The sequence below is a fragment of the Entelurus aequoreus genome, linkage group LG26 (assembly GCF_033978785.1).
Source record: "Entelurus aequoreus isolate RoL-2023_Sb linkage group LG26, RoL_Eaeq_v1.1, whole genome shotgun sequence".
NCBI lineage: Eukaryota > Metazoa > Chordata > Actinopteri > Syngnathiformes > Syngnathidae > Entelurus > Entelurus aequoreus.
In genome coordinates this window covers 22,259,232-22,279,231 of record NC_084756.1, presented here as the reverse complement: position 1 = coordinate 22,279,231, position 20,000 = coordinate 22,259,232, and the positions used below count along the sequence as shown (strand labels likewise).

The 20,000-nt window shown below is 34.5% G+C and overlaps 1 protein-coding gene across 9 annotated transcripts in view; it reads right to left on the bottom strand.

The window, feature by feature from the left end:
* kaznb (kazrin, periplakin interacting protein b) overlaps positions 1 to 20,000 on the bottom strand; it is a 327,532-nt gene that overhangs the window by 125,898 nt on the left and 181,634 nt on the right. The window contains exon 1 of one of the 9 annotated variants that reach the window (XM_062037870.1): positions 3,195 to 3,282. The exons of the other annotated variants lie outside the window; for them this stretch is intronic. Within the exon in view, the coding sequence (XP_061893854.1) occupies positions 3,195 to 3,276 (82 nt within the window). The 5' untranslated portion in view covers positions 3,277 to 3,282. Of the gene's footprint in view, positions 1 to 3,194; positions 3,283 to 20,000 lie in introns of those variants that run through there. 9 annotated transcript variants of the gene reach the window in all.

Here is a 20,000-nt window from a genome sequence, read left to right as displayed (position 1 = left end):
TACAGTCTGGTGTGCCGTGGGAGATGATCTAATTTCACCTATTTGGGTTAAAAATGTTTTTTTTGCAAACCAGTAAATATAGTCTGCGAATGATGTGTTGTTGTTGAGTGTCGGTGCTGTCTAGAGCTCGGCAGAGTAACCGTGTAATACTCTTCCATATCAGTAGGTGGCAGCAGGTAGCTCATTGCTTTGTAGATGTCGGAAACAGCGGGAGGCCGCGTGCAGGTAAAAAGGTGTCTATGTCATGTCTGTGTGATCATGTTTTGTTTTAGTCATGTTCGGTTTTGTTTTTGGACTCTTTGTGCACTTTTGTTTGTTTTGTCACCATAGTTTTCACCTGTCATGTCACGCACCTGTTTTCACTGATCATGTCACTGCTATTTAAGCCGGTCTGTTTCTGTCGTTCGCCCTTGTGACATTATCTATCCATCCATGCTACTGCTACCCATGATATTCCTGTTGACCATAGTTCATGCTTCATGCCATGCCACAGTAAGTTTTTGTTTATTGTTAATAGTTTCTGCCTTTGTGCTAGTTTTGTTTCATTAGTCTAGTTTGTTCTCCGCCATTGTACGCGCCTTTTGTTTGTTTCCTTTTTTGTAGTCTGTTAGTGTTTAAAATGAAAATATGTACTTACATTCACGTCTTGCCCGCGCCAACTTTCCTTTGCATTCCGGGAAAACAAAACCCAAGGACCACGTATTGACAGTCCAATGCTTAAACCAAAAATAAACAAAAGGTGAGTGCCCCTAAGAAAAGGCATTGGAGCTTAGGGAAGGTTATGCAGAACGAAACTAAAACTGAACTGGCTACAAAAGTAAACAAAAACAGAATGCTGGACGACAGCAAAGACTTACTGTGGAGCAAAGACGGCGTCCACAATGTACAACCGAACATGACATGACAATCAACAATGTCCACTTTTCTACCTTTTTAAGGAACTCAAAGCGCTTTGACACTATTTCCACATTCACACATACACATTATTATTATTTATTATCTTTATTATTTTTTTGTATTGATCCTACACTATTATTGTTTTTTGTTGTTGTTACTTTTGATATGGTTTTGTCACAATTTATTTGCTTATTTATTATTATTAAAAAAAATGTGTTTGTGTGACTTTTTATTTTGTATTGTTTTGCATCTGATCAAGCCCTGTGACTTTCCTTTTCTTTTTTAAGTTTCAACGATGGAGCAAAGTAAAAAGACGAGAGGCCGGAAAATCATTCAACGACGATGTCATGCTGGTAAAAATGCTGTGTGCAAGCGTATTCAACAATGCCAGGACAGGGACACTCACTTCTCTCCTCTTTTCTTATGTAGCCATTCTGCATGAACAGCAAGGACATTATATGGGAGGATAAAGTTGACCTGGCAATTTTCCACCTTCTGAAGTTGAATCGGAGCCATAACAGAGTCAGGACGCCACCTGTGTGTAAGGGTATTCCACACACTCTTGTGTACTACCCACCGTACTAGGGTTTTACGGTATACCGGTACTAGCATAGTACCGCAATACTAATGAATCATATTCGGTACTATACCGTCTCTAAAAAGTACCGGTCCCCACCATTTTTTTTAACGGCTGTGACATTGCTGGTTTTACAAGCAGAGGAGCATGTTTGGCAGCGCACAATCACAGAGTACTTACAAGCAGACACAGTGTGTAGACAGAAAAGGGAGAACGGACGCATTTTGGCTTAAAAACTAACGATAAAGGTGAAGTTATAACACTGAAACGCCCTCAGGAAGAGGTGCTTTAAGACATGGCTAGCTAGCTAGCGGCTAACGTCCAGCCGCAGTCTGCAGTGTTTTAGCTACTTCTAAATCACTCATCCTCGCCTCCATGGCGACAAATAAAGTACGTTTCTTACAAGTATCATCCCTGCAGGACGAGGAATAGCTAAACATGCTTCACTACACACCGTAGCTCCCAGGTTCACAATGTAAACAAACGCCATTGGTGGATCTACACCTGACATCCACTGTAATGATACCAATTACAAGGGCGTATCTAGTCGATACTACTATAATTACATCAATATTTTCTTTCGTTTTTCAAAAATGCATAAGTTTATAAACTCAGGAAATATGTCCCTGGACACATGGTGGATCTACACCTGACATCCACTGTAATGATACCAAGTACATGAGCGTATCTAGTCGATACTATTATGATTAAATCAATATTTTTTAGCATCACAAAATCTTTTTTCGTTTAAAAAAAAAAAAAGTATATTATGTTTATAAACTCAGGAAATACGTCCCTGGACACATGAGGACTTTGAATATGACCAATGTATGATCCTGTAACTACTTGGTATCGGATTGATACCCAAATTTGTGGTATCATCCAAAACTAATGTAAAGTATCAAACAACAGAAGAATAAGTGATTATTACATTTTAACAGAAGTGTAGAAGAGAAAAGTAAGCAGATATTAACAGTAAATGAACAAGTAGATTAATAATTCATTTTCTACCACTTGTCCTTAATAATGTTGACAAAATAATAGAATGTAAAATGACACAATATGTTACTGCATATGTCAGCAGCTAAATTAGGAGCCTTTATTTGCTTACTTACTAATTAAAGACAAGTTGTCTTGTATGTTCACTAGTTTATTTAAGGACAAACTTGCAATAAGAAACATATGTTTAATGTACCCTAAGATTTTTTGTTAAAATCAAGCCAATAATGCCATTTTTAGTATCGAAAAGTATCGAAATACATTTTGGTACCGATACCGGTACCAAAATATTGGTATCGGGACGACCCTACACTGTACTGTACAATGCACCAGACATCGTCCTACATCTAATGATATGATGCCCTTTTGCTGTGAAAAAGTGCATACGGTCTCCCCTTTGCTGGGTCCTGTGTGAAAGGAACAGTCACATAAATGCCGGCTGTACTGCTGAAATCTTGCAGGTTTTCTGCGTGAAAGAGGCTGTGATGCAATTTCATCAACATATCTTGATGTCACAAACACAATCTCACGTAAATACGTGTACTTCCATATATTGCGGATCACAGGGTTACTCTTAATTGTACAAGCGGAGTAGGTGTGCATGCATACAGTATATATCTTCTTTACGCAACCTCGTCAAATGAAAGGTCACCGTACTGCAGCTACCACACACACACACACACACACACACACACAGAGGTCAAAGGTGAGTCTGCTTTACCTCTATGCTTCTCAGACCCATGCAGGTCCCAAGGTATACAACTAGGTCTGGGCATCTTCTCGGCGTGTAACACAAAGTCCATGTCCGCCCTTCCACGCCACTACAGTGTTGAGCCACTCATAGTGTGCGTGCGTGTGTGTGTGTGTGTGTGTGTGTGTGTGTGTGTGTGTGTGTGGCATGGGCTTACAGTGGTGTGCACAGATGTGCTACAGATTAGCGCAGACATCAGCCCATAACATCACTTTCATCCCTACTCTCCTCTACTTCTTGCCTCATAAAGCCCCAACTAAAGCTTAGCCTCCGCACGGTCCCGCCCACAAACCTGCTGGTTGCTCCGCCTCCAATGTTCCCTCTAATTGTTCATGTGTGTGAGCAAAGGCAAAAACTCCCTGAGCATTGAGTGGCGCCCATGTGAGCGAGGTCAGACGTGCACACTGTGGCTACACCAGCAGCACACCTGTCCCAAACCTGACTAAATAACAAGTTCAATCTCCATTCGTCCATCCATTTTCTACCGCTTGTCCCTTTCGGGGTCGCGGGGGGTGCTGGAGCCTATTTAAGCTGCATTCGGGCGGAAGGCGGGGTACACCCTGGACAAGTCCCCACCTCATCGCAGGGCCAACACAGATAGACAGACAACATTCTCTTATTATTATAATCAAATGACAGCAGTCATTTCCATGAGGTTATTTTCTAATATAAGTGTTTAGGCCCACTTACAATAACAATAACAACAAATATTGTTTTTCATGAACTGTGTACTTGTATTGTTTGTCCGGGTGGAGGTCCTGCTTTGGAAATAATTTGTAGCCCTTTCAGACATTGCATTTAGTTCCCATTAAAACATTCACATGTTGCACAATGAGATGTAAGCAGGGGATCATGTGTACATTCCTGCAACTTCCTGTTTGTAAAAAATATATTTTTATTAGTATTTATTTAATAAACTAACAGCGTTTCATGATTAATATTTATAAATTAAGATTCCTAATAAATGACACTAGAATAAGCACACATTGGATTGGTAAATCATAGTGTAACGACCTGGAATGACACTTTATGTGTGGTGTTGGAGTTGTCTGACTTTTTGTGTGGCTGTAAACGCATCACTGGCTAAGTGCCATATGTGCATGTGTTGGCGCAAGTGAGAAAGAGCGAGCGGCTGCTGTTGATATAACAAAGTTGCTTTTGGTCTGGTTTGTACTGCAGAAAATGACCACTTTTGCTAGATATCATTTTTTTACTAATGTTTTGGTGATGTGTTTATGGCCGACAATGAAGAGTTTTGCTCAGTAAAGTGATGGATGGAATTCATGTCCTCAAAGCGTCTCGACAGACGTTACAATATTTGAACAATGATGACGAAAACTGTTTTCTCTGTCGTGTCGAAAATTGTTATGCGCTCATTTTTTTATTTGATTTTGTGCGTGGCATAGATTTGCTGTGCGCAGAGGACGCTTGAGCAGTGCGCAATAGCACAGGCGCGCACCTTAGAGGGAACATTGCTCCGCCCATCAGCACATGGGACACTATAAATCAGAATATAATCACATACTAGTAAAGTATAACATGTTATATCATGTACAGTATGTTGGTAAACAATTGATCTTAATGTTTTATGTCTAATAATATGAATTTTACTACCTATATTCCATCCATCCACTTTCTACTGCTTGTCCCTTTTGGGGTTGCGGGGAGGGTTGGAGCCCAAGACCCAACCTCCGGGCTGATGATTTTAGGTTGTCCTGGAGAATTTGGAGGTAATCCTCCTTTGTCATTGTCCCATTTACTCTCTGACATCACATGGACAAAGATAAGACCTTCTGGAGGAAAGTTCTGTGGTCAGATAAAACAAAAATTTAGCTGTTTGGCCACAATACCCAGTAATATGTTTGGAGGAGAAAAGGTGAGGCCTTTAATCCCAGGAACACCAAGCCTACCGTCAAGCATGGTGGTGGTAGTATTATGCTCTGGGCGTGTTTTGCTGCCAATGGAACTGGTGCTTTACAGAGAGTAAATGGGACAATGAAAAAGGAGGATTACCTCCAAATTCTTCAGGACAACCTAAAATCCTCAGCCCGGAGGTTGGGTCTTGGGCGCAGTTGGGTGTTCCAACAGGGCAATGACCCCAAACACACGTCAAAAGTGGTAAAGGAATGGCTAAATCAGGCTAGAATTAAGGTTTTAGAATGGCCTTCCCAAAGTCCTGACTTAAACGTATGGACAATGCTGAAGAAACAAGTCCATGTCAGAAAACCAACACATTTAGCTGAACTGCACCAATTTTTTGTCACGAGGAGTGGTCAAAAATTCAAGCAGAAGCTTGTGGATGGCTACCAAAAGTGCCTTATTGCAGTGAAACTTGCCAAAGGACATGTAAGCAAATATTAACATTGCTGTATGTATACTTTTGACACAGCAGATTTCGTCACATTTTCAGTAGACCCATAATAAATTCATAAAAGAACCAAACTTCATGAATGTTTTTTGTGACCAACAAGTATGTGCTCCAATCACTACATCACAAAAAAAATAAGAGTTGTAGAAATTATTGGAAACTCAAGACAGCCATGACATTATGTTCTTTACAAGTGTATGTAAACTTTTGACCACGACTGTATATTATATTTAAAAAATAATAATATTGTCAAAATAATATTTATGTCAGGCAAGTTATTATGTCTGAAAATATAATACCACAGAAATATTACTTAAAAAAAATACTACTACCTAATTGCCAAATAACACTAGAAAATTAGTATTACATTTCAAAATAAATAAATACTATACATACAAATATATTTAAAAAAAAAAAAAAAAAAAAAAAATTGTTAAAATAATATTTATGTCAGGCAAGTTATTATGTCTGAAAATATAATACCACACAATTAATACTTTAAAATGACGATACTGGCATACTTTGGGTTAGCCTATTCAGCTATAAAGAAATACTCTAAATACAGTACATAAATATTATATGAAATAGCATAGATTTGTTTGTTTTTATAATAAAAAATATAAATGAAAAACAGTATATTACTACTACCTATTTGACAAATAACACTAGAAAATTAGTATTACTATTTAAAAATAAATACTATACATACATATATTATATAAAAAATAAAAACAAATTAATAATAATATTAATTGTTTAAATAATAAGTATGTCAGGCAAGCTATTATAATGTCTGAAAATATAATACCACACAAATATTACTTTAAAATGGTGATACTGGCATACTTTGGGTTAGCCTATTCAGCTATAAAGAAATACTCTATATACAGTACATACATATTACATGAAATAGTATAGATTGTTTTTTTAATAATAAAAAATGTAACTGAAAAACAGTATATTACTACTACTTAATTGCCAAATAACACTAGAAAATTAGTATTACTATTTAAAAATAAATAATATACATACATATATTATAAACAAAATAAAAACAAATTAATAATAATATTAATTGTTGAAATAATAAGTATGTCAGACAAGTTATTATAATGTCTGAAAATATAATACCACACAAATATTACTTTAAAATGATGATACTGGCATACTTTGGTTAGCCTATTCAGCTATAAAGAAATACTCTAAATACAGTACATACATATTATATGAAATAGTATAGATTAGTTTTTTTATCATAAAAAATATAAATGAAAAACAGTATATTGCTACTACTTGATTGCCAAATAACACTAGAAAATTAGTACTACTATTTAAAAATAAATAAATACTATACATACATATATAAAAAATAATTAATAATAATATTAATTGTTAAAATAATAATTATGTCAGGCAAGTTGTTATAATGTCTGAAAATATAATACCACACAAATATTACTTTAAAATTATGAAACTAGCATACTTTGGGTTAGCCTATTCAGCTATAAATAAATACTTTATATACAGTGTACATATGATATGAAATAGTATAGATTAGTTTGTTTTTTATAATAAAAAATATAAATGAAAAACAGTATATTACTACTACTTAATTGCCAAATAACACTAGAAAATTAGTATTACTATTTAAAAATAAATAAATACTATACATACATATATAAAAAATAATTAATAATATTAATTGTTAAAATAATAATTATGTCAGGCAAGTTATTATAATGTCTGAAAACATAATACCTCACAAATATTACTTTAAAATGATGATACTGGCATACTTTGGGTTAGCCTATTCAGCTATAAAGAAATACTCTATATACAGTACATACATATTATATGAAATAGTATATATTTGGTTTTTTTTATAATAAAAAATATAAATGAAAAACAGTATATTGCTACTACTTAATTGCCAAATAACACTAGAAAATTAGTATTACTATTTAAAAATGAATGAATACTTTACAAACATATATATATATAAAAAAAATAAATAATAATATTAATTGTTAAAATAATGATTATGTCAGGCAAGTTATTATAATGTCTGAAAATATAATACCACACGAATATTCCTTTAAAATGATGATACTGGCATACTTTGGGTTAGCCTATTCAGCTATAAAGAAATACTCTAAATACAGTACATACATATTATATGAAATAGTATAGATTTTTTTTTTATAATAAAAAATATAAATGAAAAATATTATATTACTACTACTTAATTGACAAATAACACTACAAAATTAGTATTACTATTTAAAAAAAAAAAAACTATACATACATGTATTATATAAAAAATAAAAACGAATTAATAATAATATTAATTGTTAAAATAATAATTATGTCAGGCAAGTTATTATAATGTCTGAAAATATAATACCACACAAATATTACTTTAAAATGATGATACTGGCATACTTTGGGTTAGCCTATTCAGCTATAAAGAAATACTCTATATACAGTACATACATATTACATGAAATAGTATAGATTTGTTTTTTTTATAATAAAAAATATAAATGAAAAATAGTATATTACTACTACTTAATTGCCAAATAACACTAGAAAATTAGTATTACTATTTAAAAATAAATAAATACTATACATACATATATATTACAAAAAATAATAATAATATTAATTGTTAAAATAATAATTATGTCAGGCAAGTTATTATAATGTCTGAAAATATAATACCACACGGATATTCCTTTAAAATGATGATACTGGCATACTTTGGGTTAGCCTATTCAGCTATAAAGAAATACTCTATATACAGTACATACATATTATATGAAATAGTATAGATTTTTTTTTTATAATAAAAAATATAAATGAAAAACAGTATATTACTACTACTTAATTGTCAAATAACACTAGAAAATGAGTATTACTATTTTAAAATAAATAAATACTATACATACATATATATTAAAAAAATTAATAATAATATTAATTGTTAAAATATATATTATGTCAGGCAAGTTATTATAATGTCTGAAAATATAATACCACACGAATATTCCTTTAAAATGATGATACTGGCATACTTTGGGTTAGCCTATTCAGCTATAAAGAAATACTCTAAATACAGTACATACATATTATATGAAATAGTATAGATTTTTTTTTTATAATAAAAAATATAAATGTAGAATAGTATATTACTACTACTTAATTGCCAAATAACACTAGAAAATTAGTATTACTATTTAAAAATAAATAAATACTATACATACATATATATTACAAAAAATAATAATAATATTAATTGTTAAAATAATAATTATGTCAGGCAAGTTATTATAATGTCTGAAAATATAATACCACACGGATATTCCTTTAAAATGATGATACCGGCATACTTTGGGTTAGCCTATTCAGCTATAAAGAAATACTCTATATACAGTACATACATATTATATGAAATAGTATAGATTTGGTTTTTTTTTATAATAAAAAATATAAATGAAAAACAGTATATTGCTACTACTTAATTGCCAAATAACACTAGAAAATTAGTATTACTATTTAAAAATGAATAAATACTTTACAAACATATATATATTAAAAAAAATAAATAATAATTGTTAAAATAATAATTATGTCAGGCAAGTTATTATAATGTCTGAAAACATAATACCTCACAAATATTACTTTAAAATGATGATACTGGCATACTTTGGGTTAGCCTATTCAGCTATAAAGAAATACTTTATATACAGTGCACATATGATATGAAATAGTATAGATTTGTTTGTTTTTCATAATAAAAAATATAAATGAAAAACAGTATATTACTACTACTTAATTGCCAAATAACACTAGAAAATTAGTATTACTATTTAAAAATAAATACTACCGGTATACATACATATATTATATACAAAATAAAAACAAATGAATAATAATATTAATTGTTGAAATAATAAGTATGTCAGGCAAGTTATTATAATGTCTGAAAATATAATACCACACAAATATTACTTTACAATGATGATACTGGCATACTTTGGTTAGCCTATTCAGCTATAAAGAAATACTCTATATACAGTACATACATATTGTTTGAAATAGTATAGATTAGTTTTTTTTATCATAAAAAATATAAATGAAAAACAGTATATTGCTACTACTTAATTGCCAAATAACACTAGAAAATTAGTACTACTATTTAAAAATAAATAAATACTATACATACATATATAAAAAATAATTAATAAAAATATTAATTGTTAAAATATATATTATGTCAGGCAAGTTATTATAATGTCTGAAAATATAATACCACAGGAATATTCCTTTAAAATGATGATACTGGCATACTTTGGGTTAGCCTATTCAGCTATAAAGAAATACTCTAAATACAGTACATACATATTATATGAAATAGTATAGATTTTTTTTTTTATAATAAAAAATATAAATGAAAAACAGTATATTACTACTACTTCATTGCCAAATAACACTAGAAAATTAGTATTACTATTTAAAAATAAATAAATACTATACATACATATATATTAAAAAAAATAATAATATTAATTGTTAAAATAATAATTATGTCAGGCAAGTTATTATAATGTCTGAAAATATAATACCACACGAATATTCCTTTAAAATGATGATACTGGCATACTTTGGGTTAGCCTATTCAGCTATAAAGAAATACTCTATATACAGTACATACACATTATATGAAATAGTATAGATTTTTTTTTTATAATAAAAAATATAAATGAAAAACAGTATATTACTACTACTTCATTGCCAAATAACACTAGAAAATTAGTATTACTATTTTAAAATAAATAAATACTATACATACATATATATTAAAAAAATTAATAATAATATTAATTGTTAAAATATATATTATGTCAGGCAAGTTATTATAATGTCTGAAAATATAATACCACACGAATATTCCTTTAAAATGATGATACTGGCATACTTTGGGTTAGCCTATTCAGCTATAAAGAAATACTCTATATACAGTACATACATATTATATGAAATAGTATAGATTTTTTTTTTTAATAATAAAAAATATAAATGAAAAACAGTATATTACTACTACTTAATTGTCAAATAACACTAGAAAATTAGTATTACTATTTTAAAATAAATAAATACTATACATGCATATATAAAACATAAAAAATAATTAATAATAATATTCATTGTTAAAATAAAGTTATTATAATGTCTGAAAATATAATACCACAGAAATATTACTTTAAAATTATGATACTGGCATACTTTGGGTTAGCCTATTCAGCTATAAAGAAATACTCTATATACAGTGTACATATTATATGAAATAGTATAGATTTGTTTATTTTTATAATAAAAAATATAAATAAAACAAAAATATTTGCACAACCCCTTAGACTGAGAATATGATGCCTCGCTCATTTGTCTAAAAGGGGCTAATGGTAAAAAAGAGCCGATTGAGTATTATTATTTTATACTGTAATTGCAGAGGATGATTTTGCGATGCATTCCTCAGCCATACCTAACGCTGTGGCTGGGCCCTGACATGCTCATGTGGAGGCGGGAAGGTGGTCTCGCCGTGGCATTCAAAGCAATGAAGTTTCGAGAGATGCATTAGAGCACACTCATTAGCTCTCTCTCTCTCTCTCTCTCTCTGCAGCATCACAGCTCATTGGTCTGTTGAAAGTTCCACCTCATCTGTCTCAGAGGTGCTTCCATTTGTCTCTCTTCCTTTCCTCTAAAGCTAAAAATACTCTCCCATCAACAGACCCATCCAGGGGACAAAAAGATAATAAATGATTGTGGACACATGCTTTGCGCAAAGAAAAAAAAAAAGACGAGCTGCATTATGGAGAAGAAGGCACAACAGGTTTGGAAATAGGGATGGTGGCCTCAGGAGGTGCAAGCATCAAAACAAAAAGCTTCTGCATTTTGGCAGCCTGTAGCTGTGTGGAATACGAAGGAGCTCGACGTATGTCACTGTGCTCGGCCTGTCTTTTAAAAATGCCCAAAGTGTTTTGCCGCATGAGATGACGGCGCTCCCTGCGAGCGTCCGAATTCCCACGTTGCTGCTTGTGAAGATGAGCGGTAATTTAGGAGAGCGTTTTGACTCGGCAGCAAACACGGCCGCGACGGCACCACGCCTGGGCCATTTGTCCACAGTTTCCAAAAACAATTTGAAATGTGGACTCGTCAGACCACAGAACACTTTTACAGATGAGCTCGGGCTCGGTGAAGCCGGCGGCGTTTCTGGGTGTTGTTGATAAATGGCGTAGTAGAGTTTTAACTTGCACTTACAGATGTAGTGACGAACTGTAGTTACTGACAGTGCTTTTCTGAAGTGTTCCTGAGCCCATGTGGTGATATCCTTTACACACTGATGTCACGTTTTGATGCAGTACCGCACTCAATGTTGGTTTTCCGCCTTGCCGCTTACGTGCAGTGATTTCTCCAGATTCTCCGAACCTTCTGATGATATTACGGACCGTAGATGGTGAAATCCCTGAATTGCTACAATAGCTGGTTGAGAAATGTTGTTCTTAAACTGTTCGACAATTTGCTCACGCATTTGTTGACAAAGTGGTGACCCTCGCCCCATCCTTGTTTGTGAATGACTGAGCATTTCATGGAAGCTGCTTTTATACCCAATCATGGCACCCACCTGTTCCCAATTAGCCTGTTCACCTGTGAGATGTTCCAAATAAGTGTTTGATGAGCATTCCTCAACTTTCTCAGTCTTTTTTGCCACTTGTGCCAGCTTTTTTGAAACATGTTGCAGGCATCAAATTCCAAATGAGCTAATATTTGCAAAATATAACAAAGTTTACCAGTTCGAACATTACAAATCTTGTCTTTGCAGTCTATTCAATTGAATATAGGTTGAAAAGGATTTGCAAATCATTGAATTCTGTTTTTATTTACCATTTAAACAACGTGCCAACTTCACTGGTTTTGGGTTTTGTATATATATATATATATATATATATATATATATATATATATATATATATATATATATATATATATATATATATATATATATATATATATAAAAATATATATTTAATATATAATAATATATATAGTATATATATATATATATATATTTAATATATAATAATATATAGTATATTATATATATATATATATATATATATATATATATATATATATATATATATATATATATATATATATATACATATATATATATATATATATATATATATATATATATATATTTAATATATAATAATATATATATATATATTTTTTTTTTTTTTTATTATTATTGTTTTTTTATACTATGGCTTGGGAAGGTTAAAATCTCCCCCCACTCCTGTTATCTCACCTAAATTATTACCTTCACCAGGAAGTTGTGTAATTGTTGGTTGGTCTGTCTGCCAGTCAGCAAAATAACACTACATGTCAAAGACAGATTTTCATGAATCATTTAGGAAACTTCCGATATGTGATAAGGATCAACAGACTCGATTTGGGGCCTGATCCAAATAATTTATAAATAATTAAGTTTCTGTCTCTGTGCGGGTATGCTAGCGGCATACAGAGCTTGGGAAGTTAACAAAAAGTTATGGGCAGAGTTTCATCTGTCTTTTAGTAAATGTCTGAAATGGGGAAAAGAACAAGCAATTACATTTTGGGGATGATGCGGACCACTGTCCAGAAAGTAGGTCTTGGCAGAGGTATGCGCTAACCGAGTACCGTATTTTTCGGAGTATAAGTCGCTCCGGAGTATAAGTCGCACCGGTCGAAAATGCATAATAAAGAAGGAAAAAAACACATGTAAGTCGCACTGGAGTATAAGTCACATTTTTTGGAGAAATTTAGTTGATAAAACCCAACACCAAGAATAGACATTTGAAAGGCAATTTAAAATAAATGAAGAATAGTGAACAACAGGCTGAAAAAGTGTACGTTATATGACGCATAAATAACCAACTGAGAACGTGCCTGGTATGTTAACGTAACATATTATGGTAAGAGTCATTCAAATAACTATAACATATAGAACATGCTATACGTTTACCAAACAATCTGTCACTCCTAATCGCTAAATCCCATGAAATCTTATACGTCTAATCTCTTACGTGAATGAGCTAAATAATATTATTTGATATTTTACGGTAATGTGTTAATAATTTCACACATAAGTCGCTCCTGAGTATAAGTCGCACAAACTATGAAACAAACTGCCACTTATAGTCCGAAAAATACGGTAGTTTTCTAGTTTTTTTATGCTATTTGTTACAATTTTTTTCTTGAGAGACTGTAATCAATCAATCAATCAATGTTTATTTATATAGCCCTAAATCACAAGTGTCTCAAAGGGCTGTACAAGCCACAACGACATCCTCGGTACAGAGCCCACATATATGTCTTTATCATAAATACCATGTGGCTATACTTCATATATGATATACAAGAAAATAAATAAATAAGAAAAAAACTGTTACTTTCCTAGCCGGCAGAAAACATTGATACAGCGTTGATTAGACATATGTTTTTTAAAACTGACTTCTTAACAACGTTGCAAATTAGTTATATTCGTAAAAAATTGCATTATTGGCTTTATTTGACCAAAAAATCTTATGATACATTAAACATATCTTTATTATTGCAATTTTGGCCTTAAATAAAATAGTGAACATACAAGACAATTTGTCTTTTATTAGTAAGTAAGCAAACAAAGATTCCTAATTTAGCTGCTGACATATGCAGTGACATATTGTGTCATTTTCCATTCTATTATTTTGTCAAAATTATTAAAGACAAGTGGTAGAAAATGAATTATTAATCTACTTGTTCATTTACTGTTAATATCTGCTTACTTTCTCTTTTAACATGTTCTATCTACACTTCTGTTAAAATGTAATAATCACTTATTCTTCTGTTGTTTGATACTTTACATTAGTTCTGGATGATACCACAAATTTAGGTATCGATCCGATACCAAGTCGTTACAGGATCATACATTGGTCATAATTTAAGTCCTTGTGTGTCCAGGGACATATTTTCTGAGTTTATAAATATGATATCAATTTTAAAAATAGGGAAAACAGATTTTGTGATTCTAAAAAAATATCGATGTAACCATAGTAGTATCGACTAGATACGCTACTGTACTTGGTATAATTACAGTGGATGTTAGGTGTAGATCCACCAATGGCGTTTGTTTACATTGTGACGCCGGTGAGCTACGGTGTGTAGTGAAGCATGTTTAGCTATTCCTCGTCCTGCAGGGATGATACTTGTAAGAAACGTACTTTATATATTGATATATTGACCCTAATATGTATTATTAGATTTAAAGTTTAAAACTGACAGAAATATGAACTATTTCGAGAGTTACAGCAATTAAAAAAGCTACACCGATTTGGTGATTTTTTGATTGTTCCACCTCTAATTGGACATGATGAAGGGTACTGGCACACCTTCTCATTTATTGATAAAGTGTGCACAGTGTGAGGAGGAGGAGGCCGGTAATCCTCTCCGAAGGTTGTCTGACGTGTTAAAAGGTCAAAAGACGGCTAATGAAGAAAAAAAGCACAGATTAACAGGAATTAGTGCTCCATGTTGAATAGCGGACCTTTGATGGAGTACAGATGGAGCAGCCGTTAGTCCAATGAAGCCTGCAGGTCATCTGCGTGCACGTACTATAACATCAATAACTGGCAGAAATGATCAATAACTGGCTGGAATATGAAATGTTTGCCTTTGACGTCACAAATAGTTTTCAGGACTTTTCACTTGTGTACGCATCATCTAAAGAAGAAGAAATAGAAAAGACAAACACTTTACAAAACTAAATTTTGCTGTTTGGGTTTTCATTAGAGATGTCCGATAATATCAGACTGCCGATATTATCGGCCGATAAATGCTTTAAAATGTAATATCGGAAATTATCGGTATTGGTTTCAAAAAGTAAAATTTATGTTTTTTTAAAACGCCACTGTGTACACGGCCGTAGGGAGAAGTACAGAGCGCCAATAAACCTTGAAGGCACTGCCTTTACGTGCCGGCCCAATCACATAATATCTACGGCTTTTCACACACACAAGTGAATGCAAAACATACTTGGTCAACAGCCATACAGGTCACACTGAGGGTAGCCGTATAAACAACTTTAACACTGTTACAAATATGCGCCACACTGTGAACCCACACCAAACAAGAATGACAAACACATTTCGGGAGAACATCCGCACCGTAACACAACATAAACACAACAGAACAAATACCCAGAACCCCTTGCAGCACTAACTCTTCCGGGACGCCACAATATACACCCCCCGCAGCATGTCCCAAAATCCAAGCTGCAGTTTTGAGGCATGTTAAAAAAAAAAAAAAAGCACTTTGTGACTTCAATAATAAATATGGCAGTGCCATGTTGGCATTTTTTTCCATAACTTGAGTTGATTTATTTTGGAAAACCTTGTTACATTGTTTAATGCATCCAGCGGGGCATCACAACAAAATTAGGCATAATAATGTGTTAATTCCACGACTGTATATATCGGTATCGGTTGATATCAAAATCGGTAATTAAGAGTTGGACAATATCAGAATATCGGATATCGGCAAAAAAGCCATTATCGGACATCTCTAGTTTTGATACATTTGTGTTTTATATAGACAAAAATAAAACAAAACAAAAATCCCTCTGTGAAGTTGATTTATCTGATTCTTGTTTATAAACTTCTGTTAACTTTTGCTCACTCTGCTGAACTCTCACAAGATTTGCGAACAAATGACATGATTTTGGTGTCAAAAGGGGTATTTTGGTTGGATTCTGTCATGAAAAAAAGCCAGCACTGCGGGGGGGAAAGCTACCATATTTTCCGGACCATAGGGCGCACCGGATTATAAGGCGCACTGCCGATGAGCGGGTCTAGTCAGGTCTATTTTCATACAAAGGCGCACCGGATTATAGGGCGCATTAAAGGAGTCATATTATTATTAGTTTTTCTAAATGTAAAACACTTCCTTATAGTCTACATTAGAGATGTCTGATAATATCGGACTGCCAATAATATCGGCCGATAAATTCTTTAAAATGTAATATCGGAAATTATTGGTATCGGTTTCAAAAAGTAAAATGTATGACTTTTTAAAACGCCGCTGTGTACACGGACGTAGGGAGAAGTACAGAGCGCCAATAGGCCCAATCACGTAATATCTACGGCTTTTCACACACACAAGTGAATGCATCGCATACTTGGTCAACAGCCATACAGGTCACACTGAGGGTAGCCGTATAAACAACTTTAACACTGTTACAAATATGCGCCACGCTGAACCCACACCAAACAAGAATGACAAACACATTTCGGGAGAACATCCGCACCGTAACACAACATAAACACAACAGAACAAATACCCAGAACCCCTTGCAGCACTAACTCTTCCGGGACGCCACAATTCACACCCCCCGCAGCATGTCCCAAATTCCAAGCTGCAGTTTTGAGGCATGTTAAAAAAAAAAAAAGCACTTTGTGACTTTAATAATAAATATGGCAGTGCCATGTTGGCATTTTTTTCCATAACTTGAGTTGATTTATTTTGGAAAACCTTGTTACATTGTTTAATGCATCCAGCGGGGCATCACAACAAAATTAGGCATAATAATGTGTTAATCCCACATCGGTTGATATCGGAATCGGTAAATAAGAGTTGGACAATATCGGAATATCGGCAAAAAAGCCATTATCGGACATCTCTACTTGTAATCATCGGCACATTAGATGGCATTTTTTACCTTGCTTTATTTTTGCTGGGTTTATGCGTGAAAAGGGACGCTACGCTTCTCTCGAAACTTTGCCCAACTTGTTAATTGTCCGACCTTTGGGCGCCGGCACAGTCTGCCACGACAGTTGGCTGCGGAGCCACCGACGCGGCTGAAAAGGCACCACGTACGCCCCTCGCTGTAATAACAACATAATGATGCTCCTGTTTGGATGGCGAGGAGGGCTGTGCTTTATGGACTGACCCCGCCAATCAATTCAGCAGCATGCTGAGTCTATTAATGGACATCTCGTCCCCTCCTGTCTCATAAGCCACCTTACGTCCAGCAGGACCTCGCCGTGGACGCTCCACTGCAGCCCTGCGGCGCACACACACACACACACACACACACACACACACACACACACACACACACACACATTGATTCCATAAAGGGAGGAGGGCTGTAATAGAGTCGTTTTAAGCTGCTGACAGCACAGCGGCCATTAAAAAAAATGTATCATCACAATTTGTGCGGCCGTTAAAGAGTCCTGCACACAACACTTTCTTCTCAAGAGCGCGGGATAAAGGGCGGGAAAAGGCGGATTGGCTCTGAGGAGGATTCATTAGTGGTTTGGGAGAAAGTAGCCAGTCGACTGTCTTGCGGCGAGAGAAAGGAAGAAAGAAATGCACTTCAAGTTTTGGTGGCCATGTTGAATGGAAGTCATTGTTCAGCAGCCAGGATGGAAGATTCCATGGCTTGGAAACCAACAAGTGATGGTGTGTTCACTACTTCAAAAATAAGTCACATTTGAAACAAACAGAACCTTACAAAGGAGTACTAGGTCTTACATGCAAAGACATAATAGCTAATCACATGACGATCCTCCTGGTAGGGGTGTATCCCTTTATGGAGGATGCCTGTGCGTGACTTTGTTTAACGTGGTGCACAGACAGTCACCACACCATCCTTGACAGAAACGGGTCAGGGTCCAGAGGCATGGAGTCCAAGACGACTGGGGGACCCTTTTCTGCTGCAGCCTTCTTCCGCCATGGCAGCCGTCGCGGTAGTTCTTAAATCGACCGTCTTCCGCCTGCTCCGCCGTTGAGGTCTTCACCGTATCCCTGGCTAGGGGGCAGTCAGGTACTAGGCCTTTGCCAAGGGCCTGGTTACCGTTACACGTTAAACCCAGATTCCGAACTAACAAAGGTCTTAACTCATTCTCTTTCTATGCCACATCAATGTGGAATGCGCTTCCAACAGGTATTAAAGAAAGGGCATCTCTATCCTCCTTCAAAACCGCAATAAAAGTTCACCTCCAGGCAGCTACAACCCTAAACTAACACCCTCCCCGGATTGCTAATAATCAAATGTAAACAATCAAATGCAGATACTTTTTCTTTTTCTTATGCCTCTCTCTCTCTCTATGTCCACTACTTGATGTCCATATCTCCCCCCCCCACCCCCACCCCCCCTCCCTCCACACCCCTGATTGTAAATAATGTAAATAATTCAATGTGATTATCTTGTGTGATGACTGTATTATGATGATAGTATATATGATAGTATATATCTGTATCATGAATCAATTTAAGTGGACCCCGACTTAAACAAGTTGAAAAACTTATTCGGGTGTTACCATTTAGTGGTCAATTGTACGGAATATGTACTTCACTGTGCAACCTACTAATAAAAGTCTCAATCAATCAATCAAACCTGGGGTCAGGGGCGCCGCTAGGGATTTTGGGCCCCATGAAAAGAATCTTTACAGGGCCCCCAACACAGCGGCAACATTGTAATTTCATCATCATTAGGGGCCTCTCTGGGCCCCCCCTCCATCATGGGCCCCTAGAATCCGTCTCCTTTACCCCCCCCTTTTCGGCGCCCCTGCCTGGGGTAACCATACTTGCCAACCAACGTTCCCTCTAAGGTGCGCGCCTGCGCAATTGCGCACTGCTCACAGCAAATTAATGCCGCGCAGAAAATCAAAAATCCCATGTGAACTCTAAACGAAATAAACACATTACAATTTATTCTGTATGATTTTGCAATGCAACTCTGTGAGTGACAGGTGACAACAAGAGTGGCCCCAATCAATGTTCCCTCTAATTGTTCATGTGTGTGAGCAAACACAACAACTCCCTGAGCATTCAGTGGAGCACATGTGAGCGACATCACACGTGGCAATACCAGCAGCACACGTGTCTCAAACCAATCTTTTATAATAACACTCAAATGAGAGGAGTCATTTTCATGAGATTATTTTCTAATATTAGTGATTTGGCCCACTTGTAATGAAAATAAAAGAAATCTTGTTTTTCATAAGCTATGGATTAGTATTGTACAATATGTCTGGGTGGGGGTCCTGCTTTGGAAATCATTTGTACACCTTTCAGAGATCACATTTAGTTCCCCTTAAACATCCTCATGTAGCACAATGAAATGTAAGCATAGGATGAAGTGTGCATTCCTGTAACTTTCTCTAGTAACAGCATTCCATGATTAATATCAATAAATTAACATTAATAATAAATGACAGTAGAATAAGCACACGTATGACTGAGGAGTCATAGTGTAACTTTGTGTGGTGTTTGACTTGTCCGACTTTTTGTGCGGCCATAAACGCACCAGTGGCTTAGTGGTA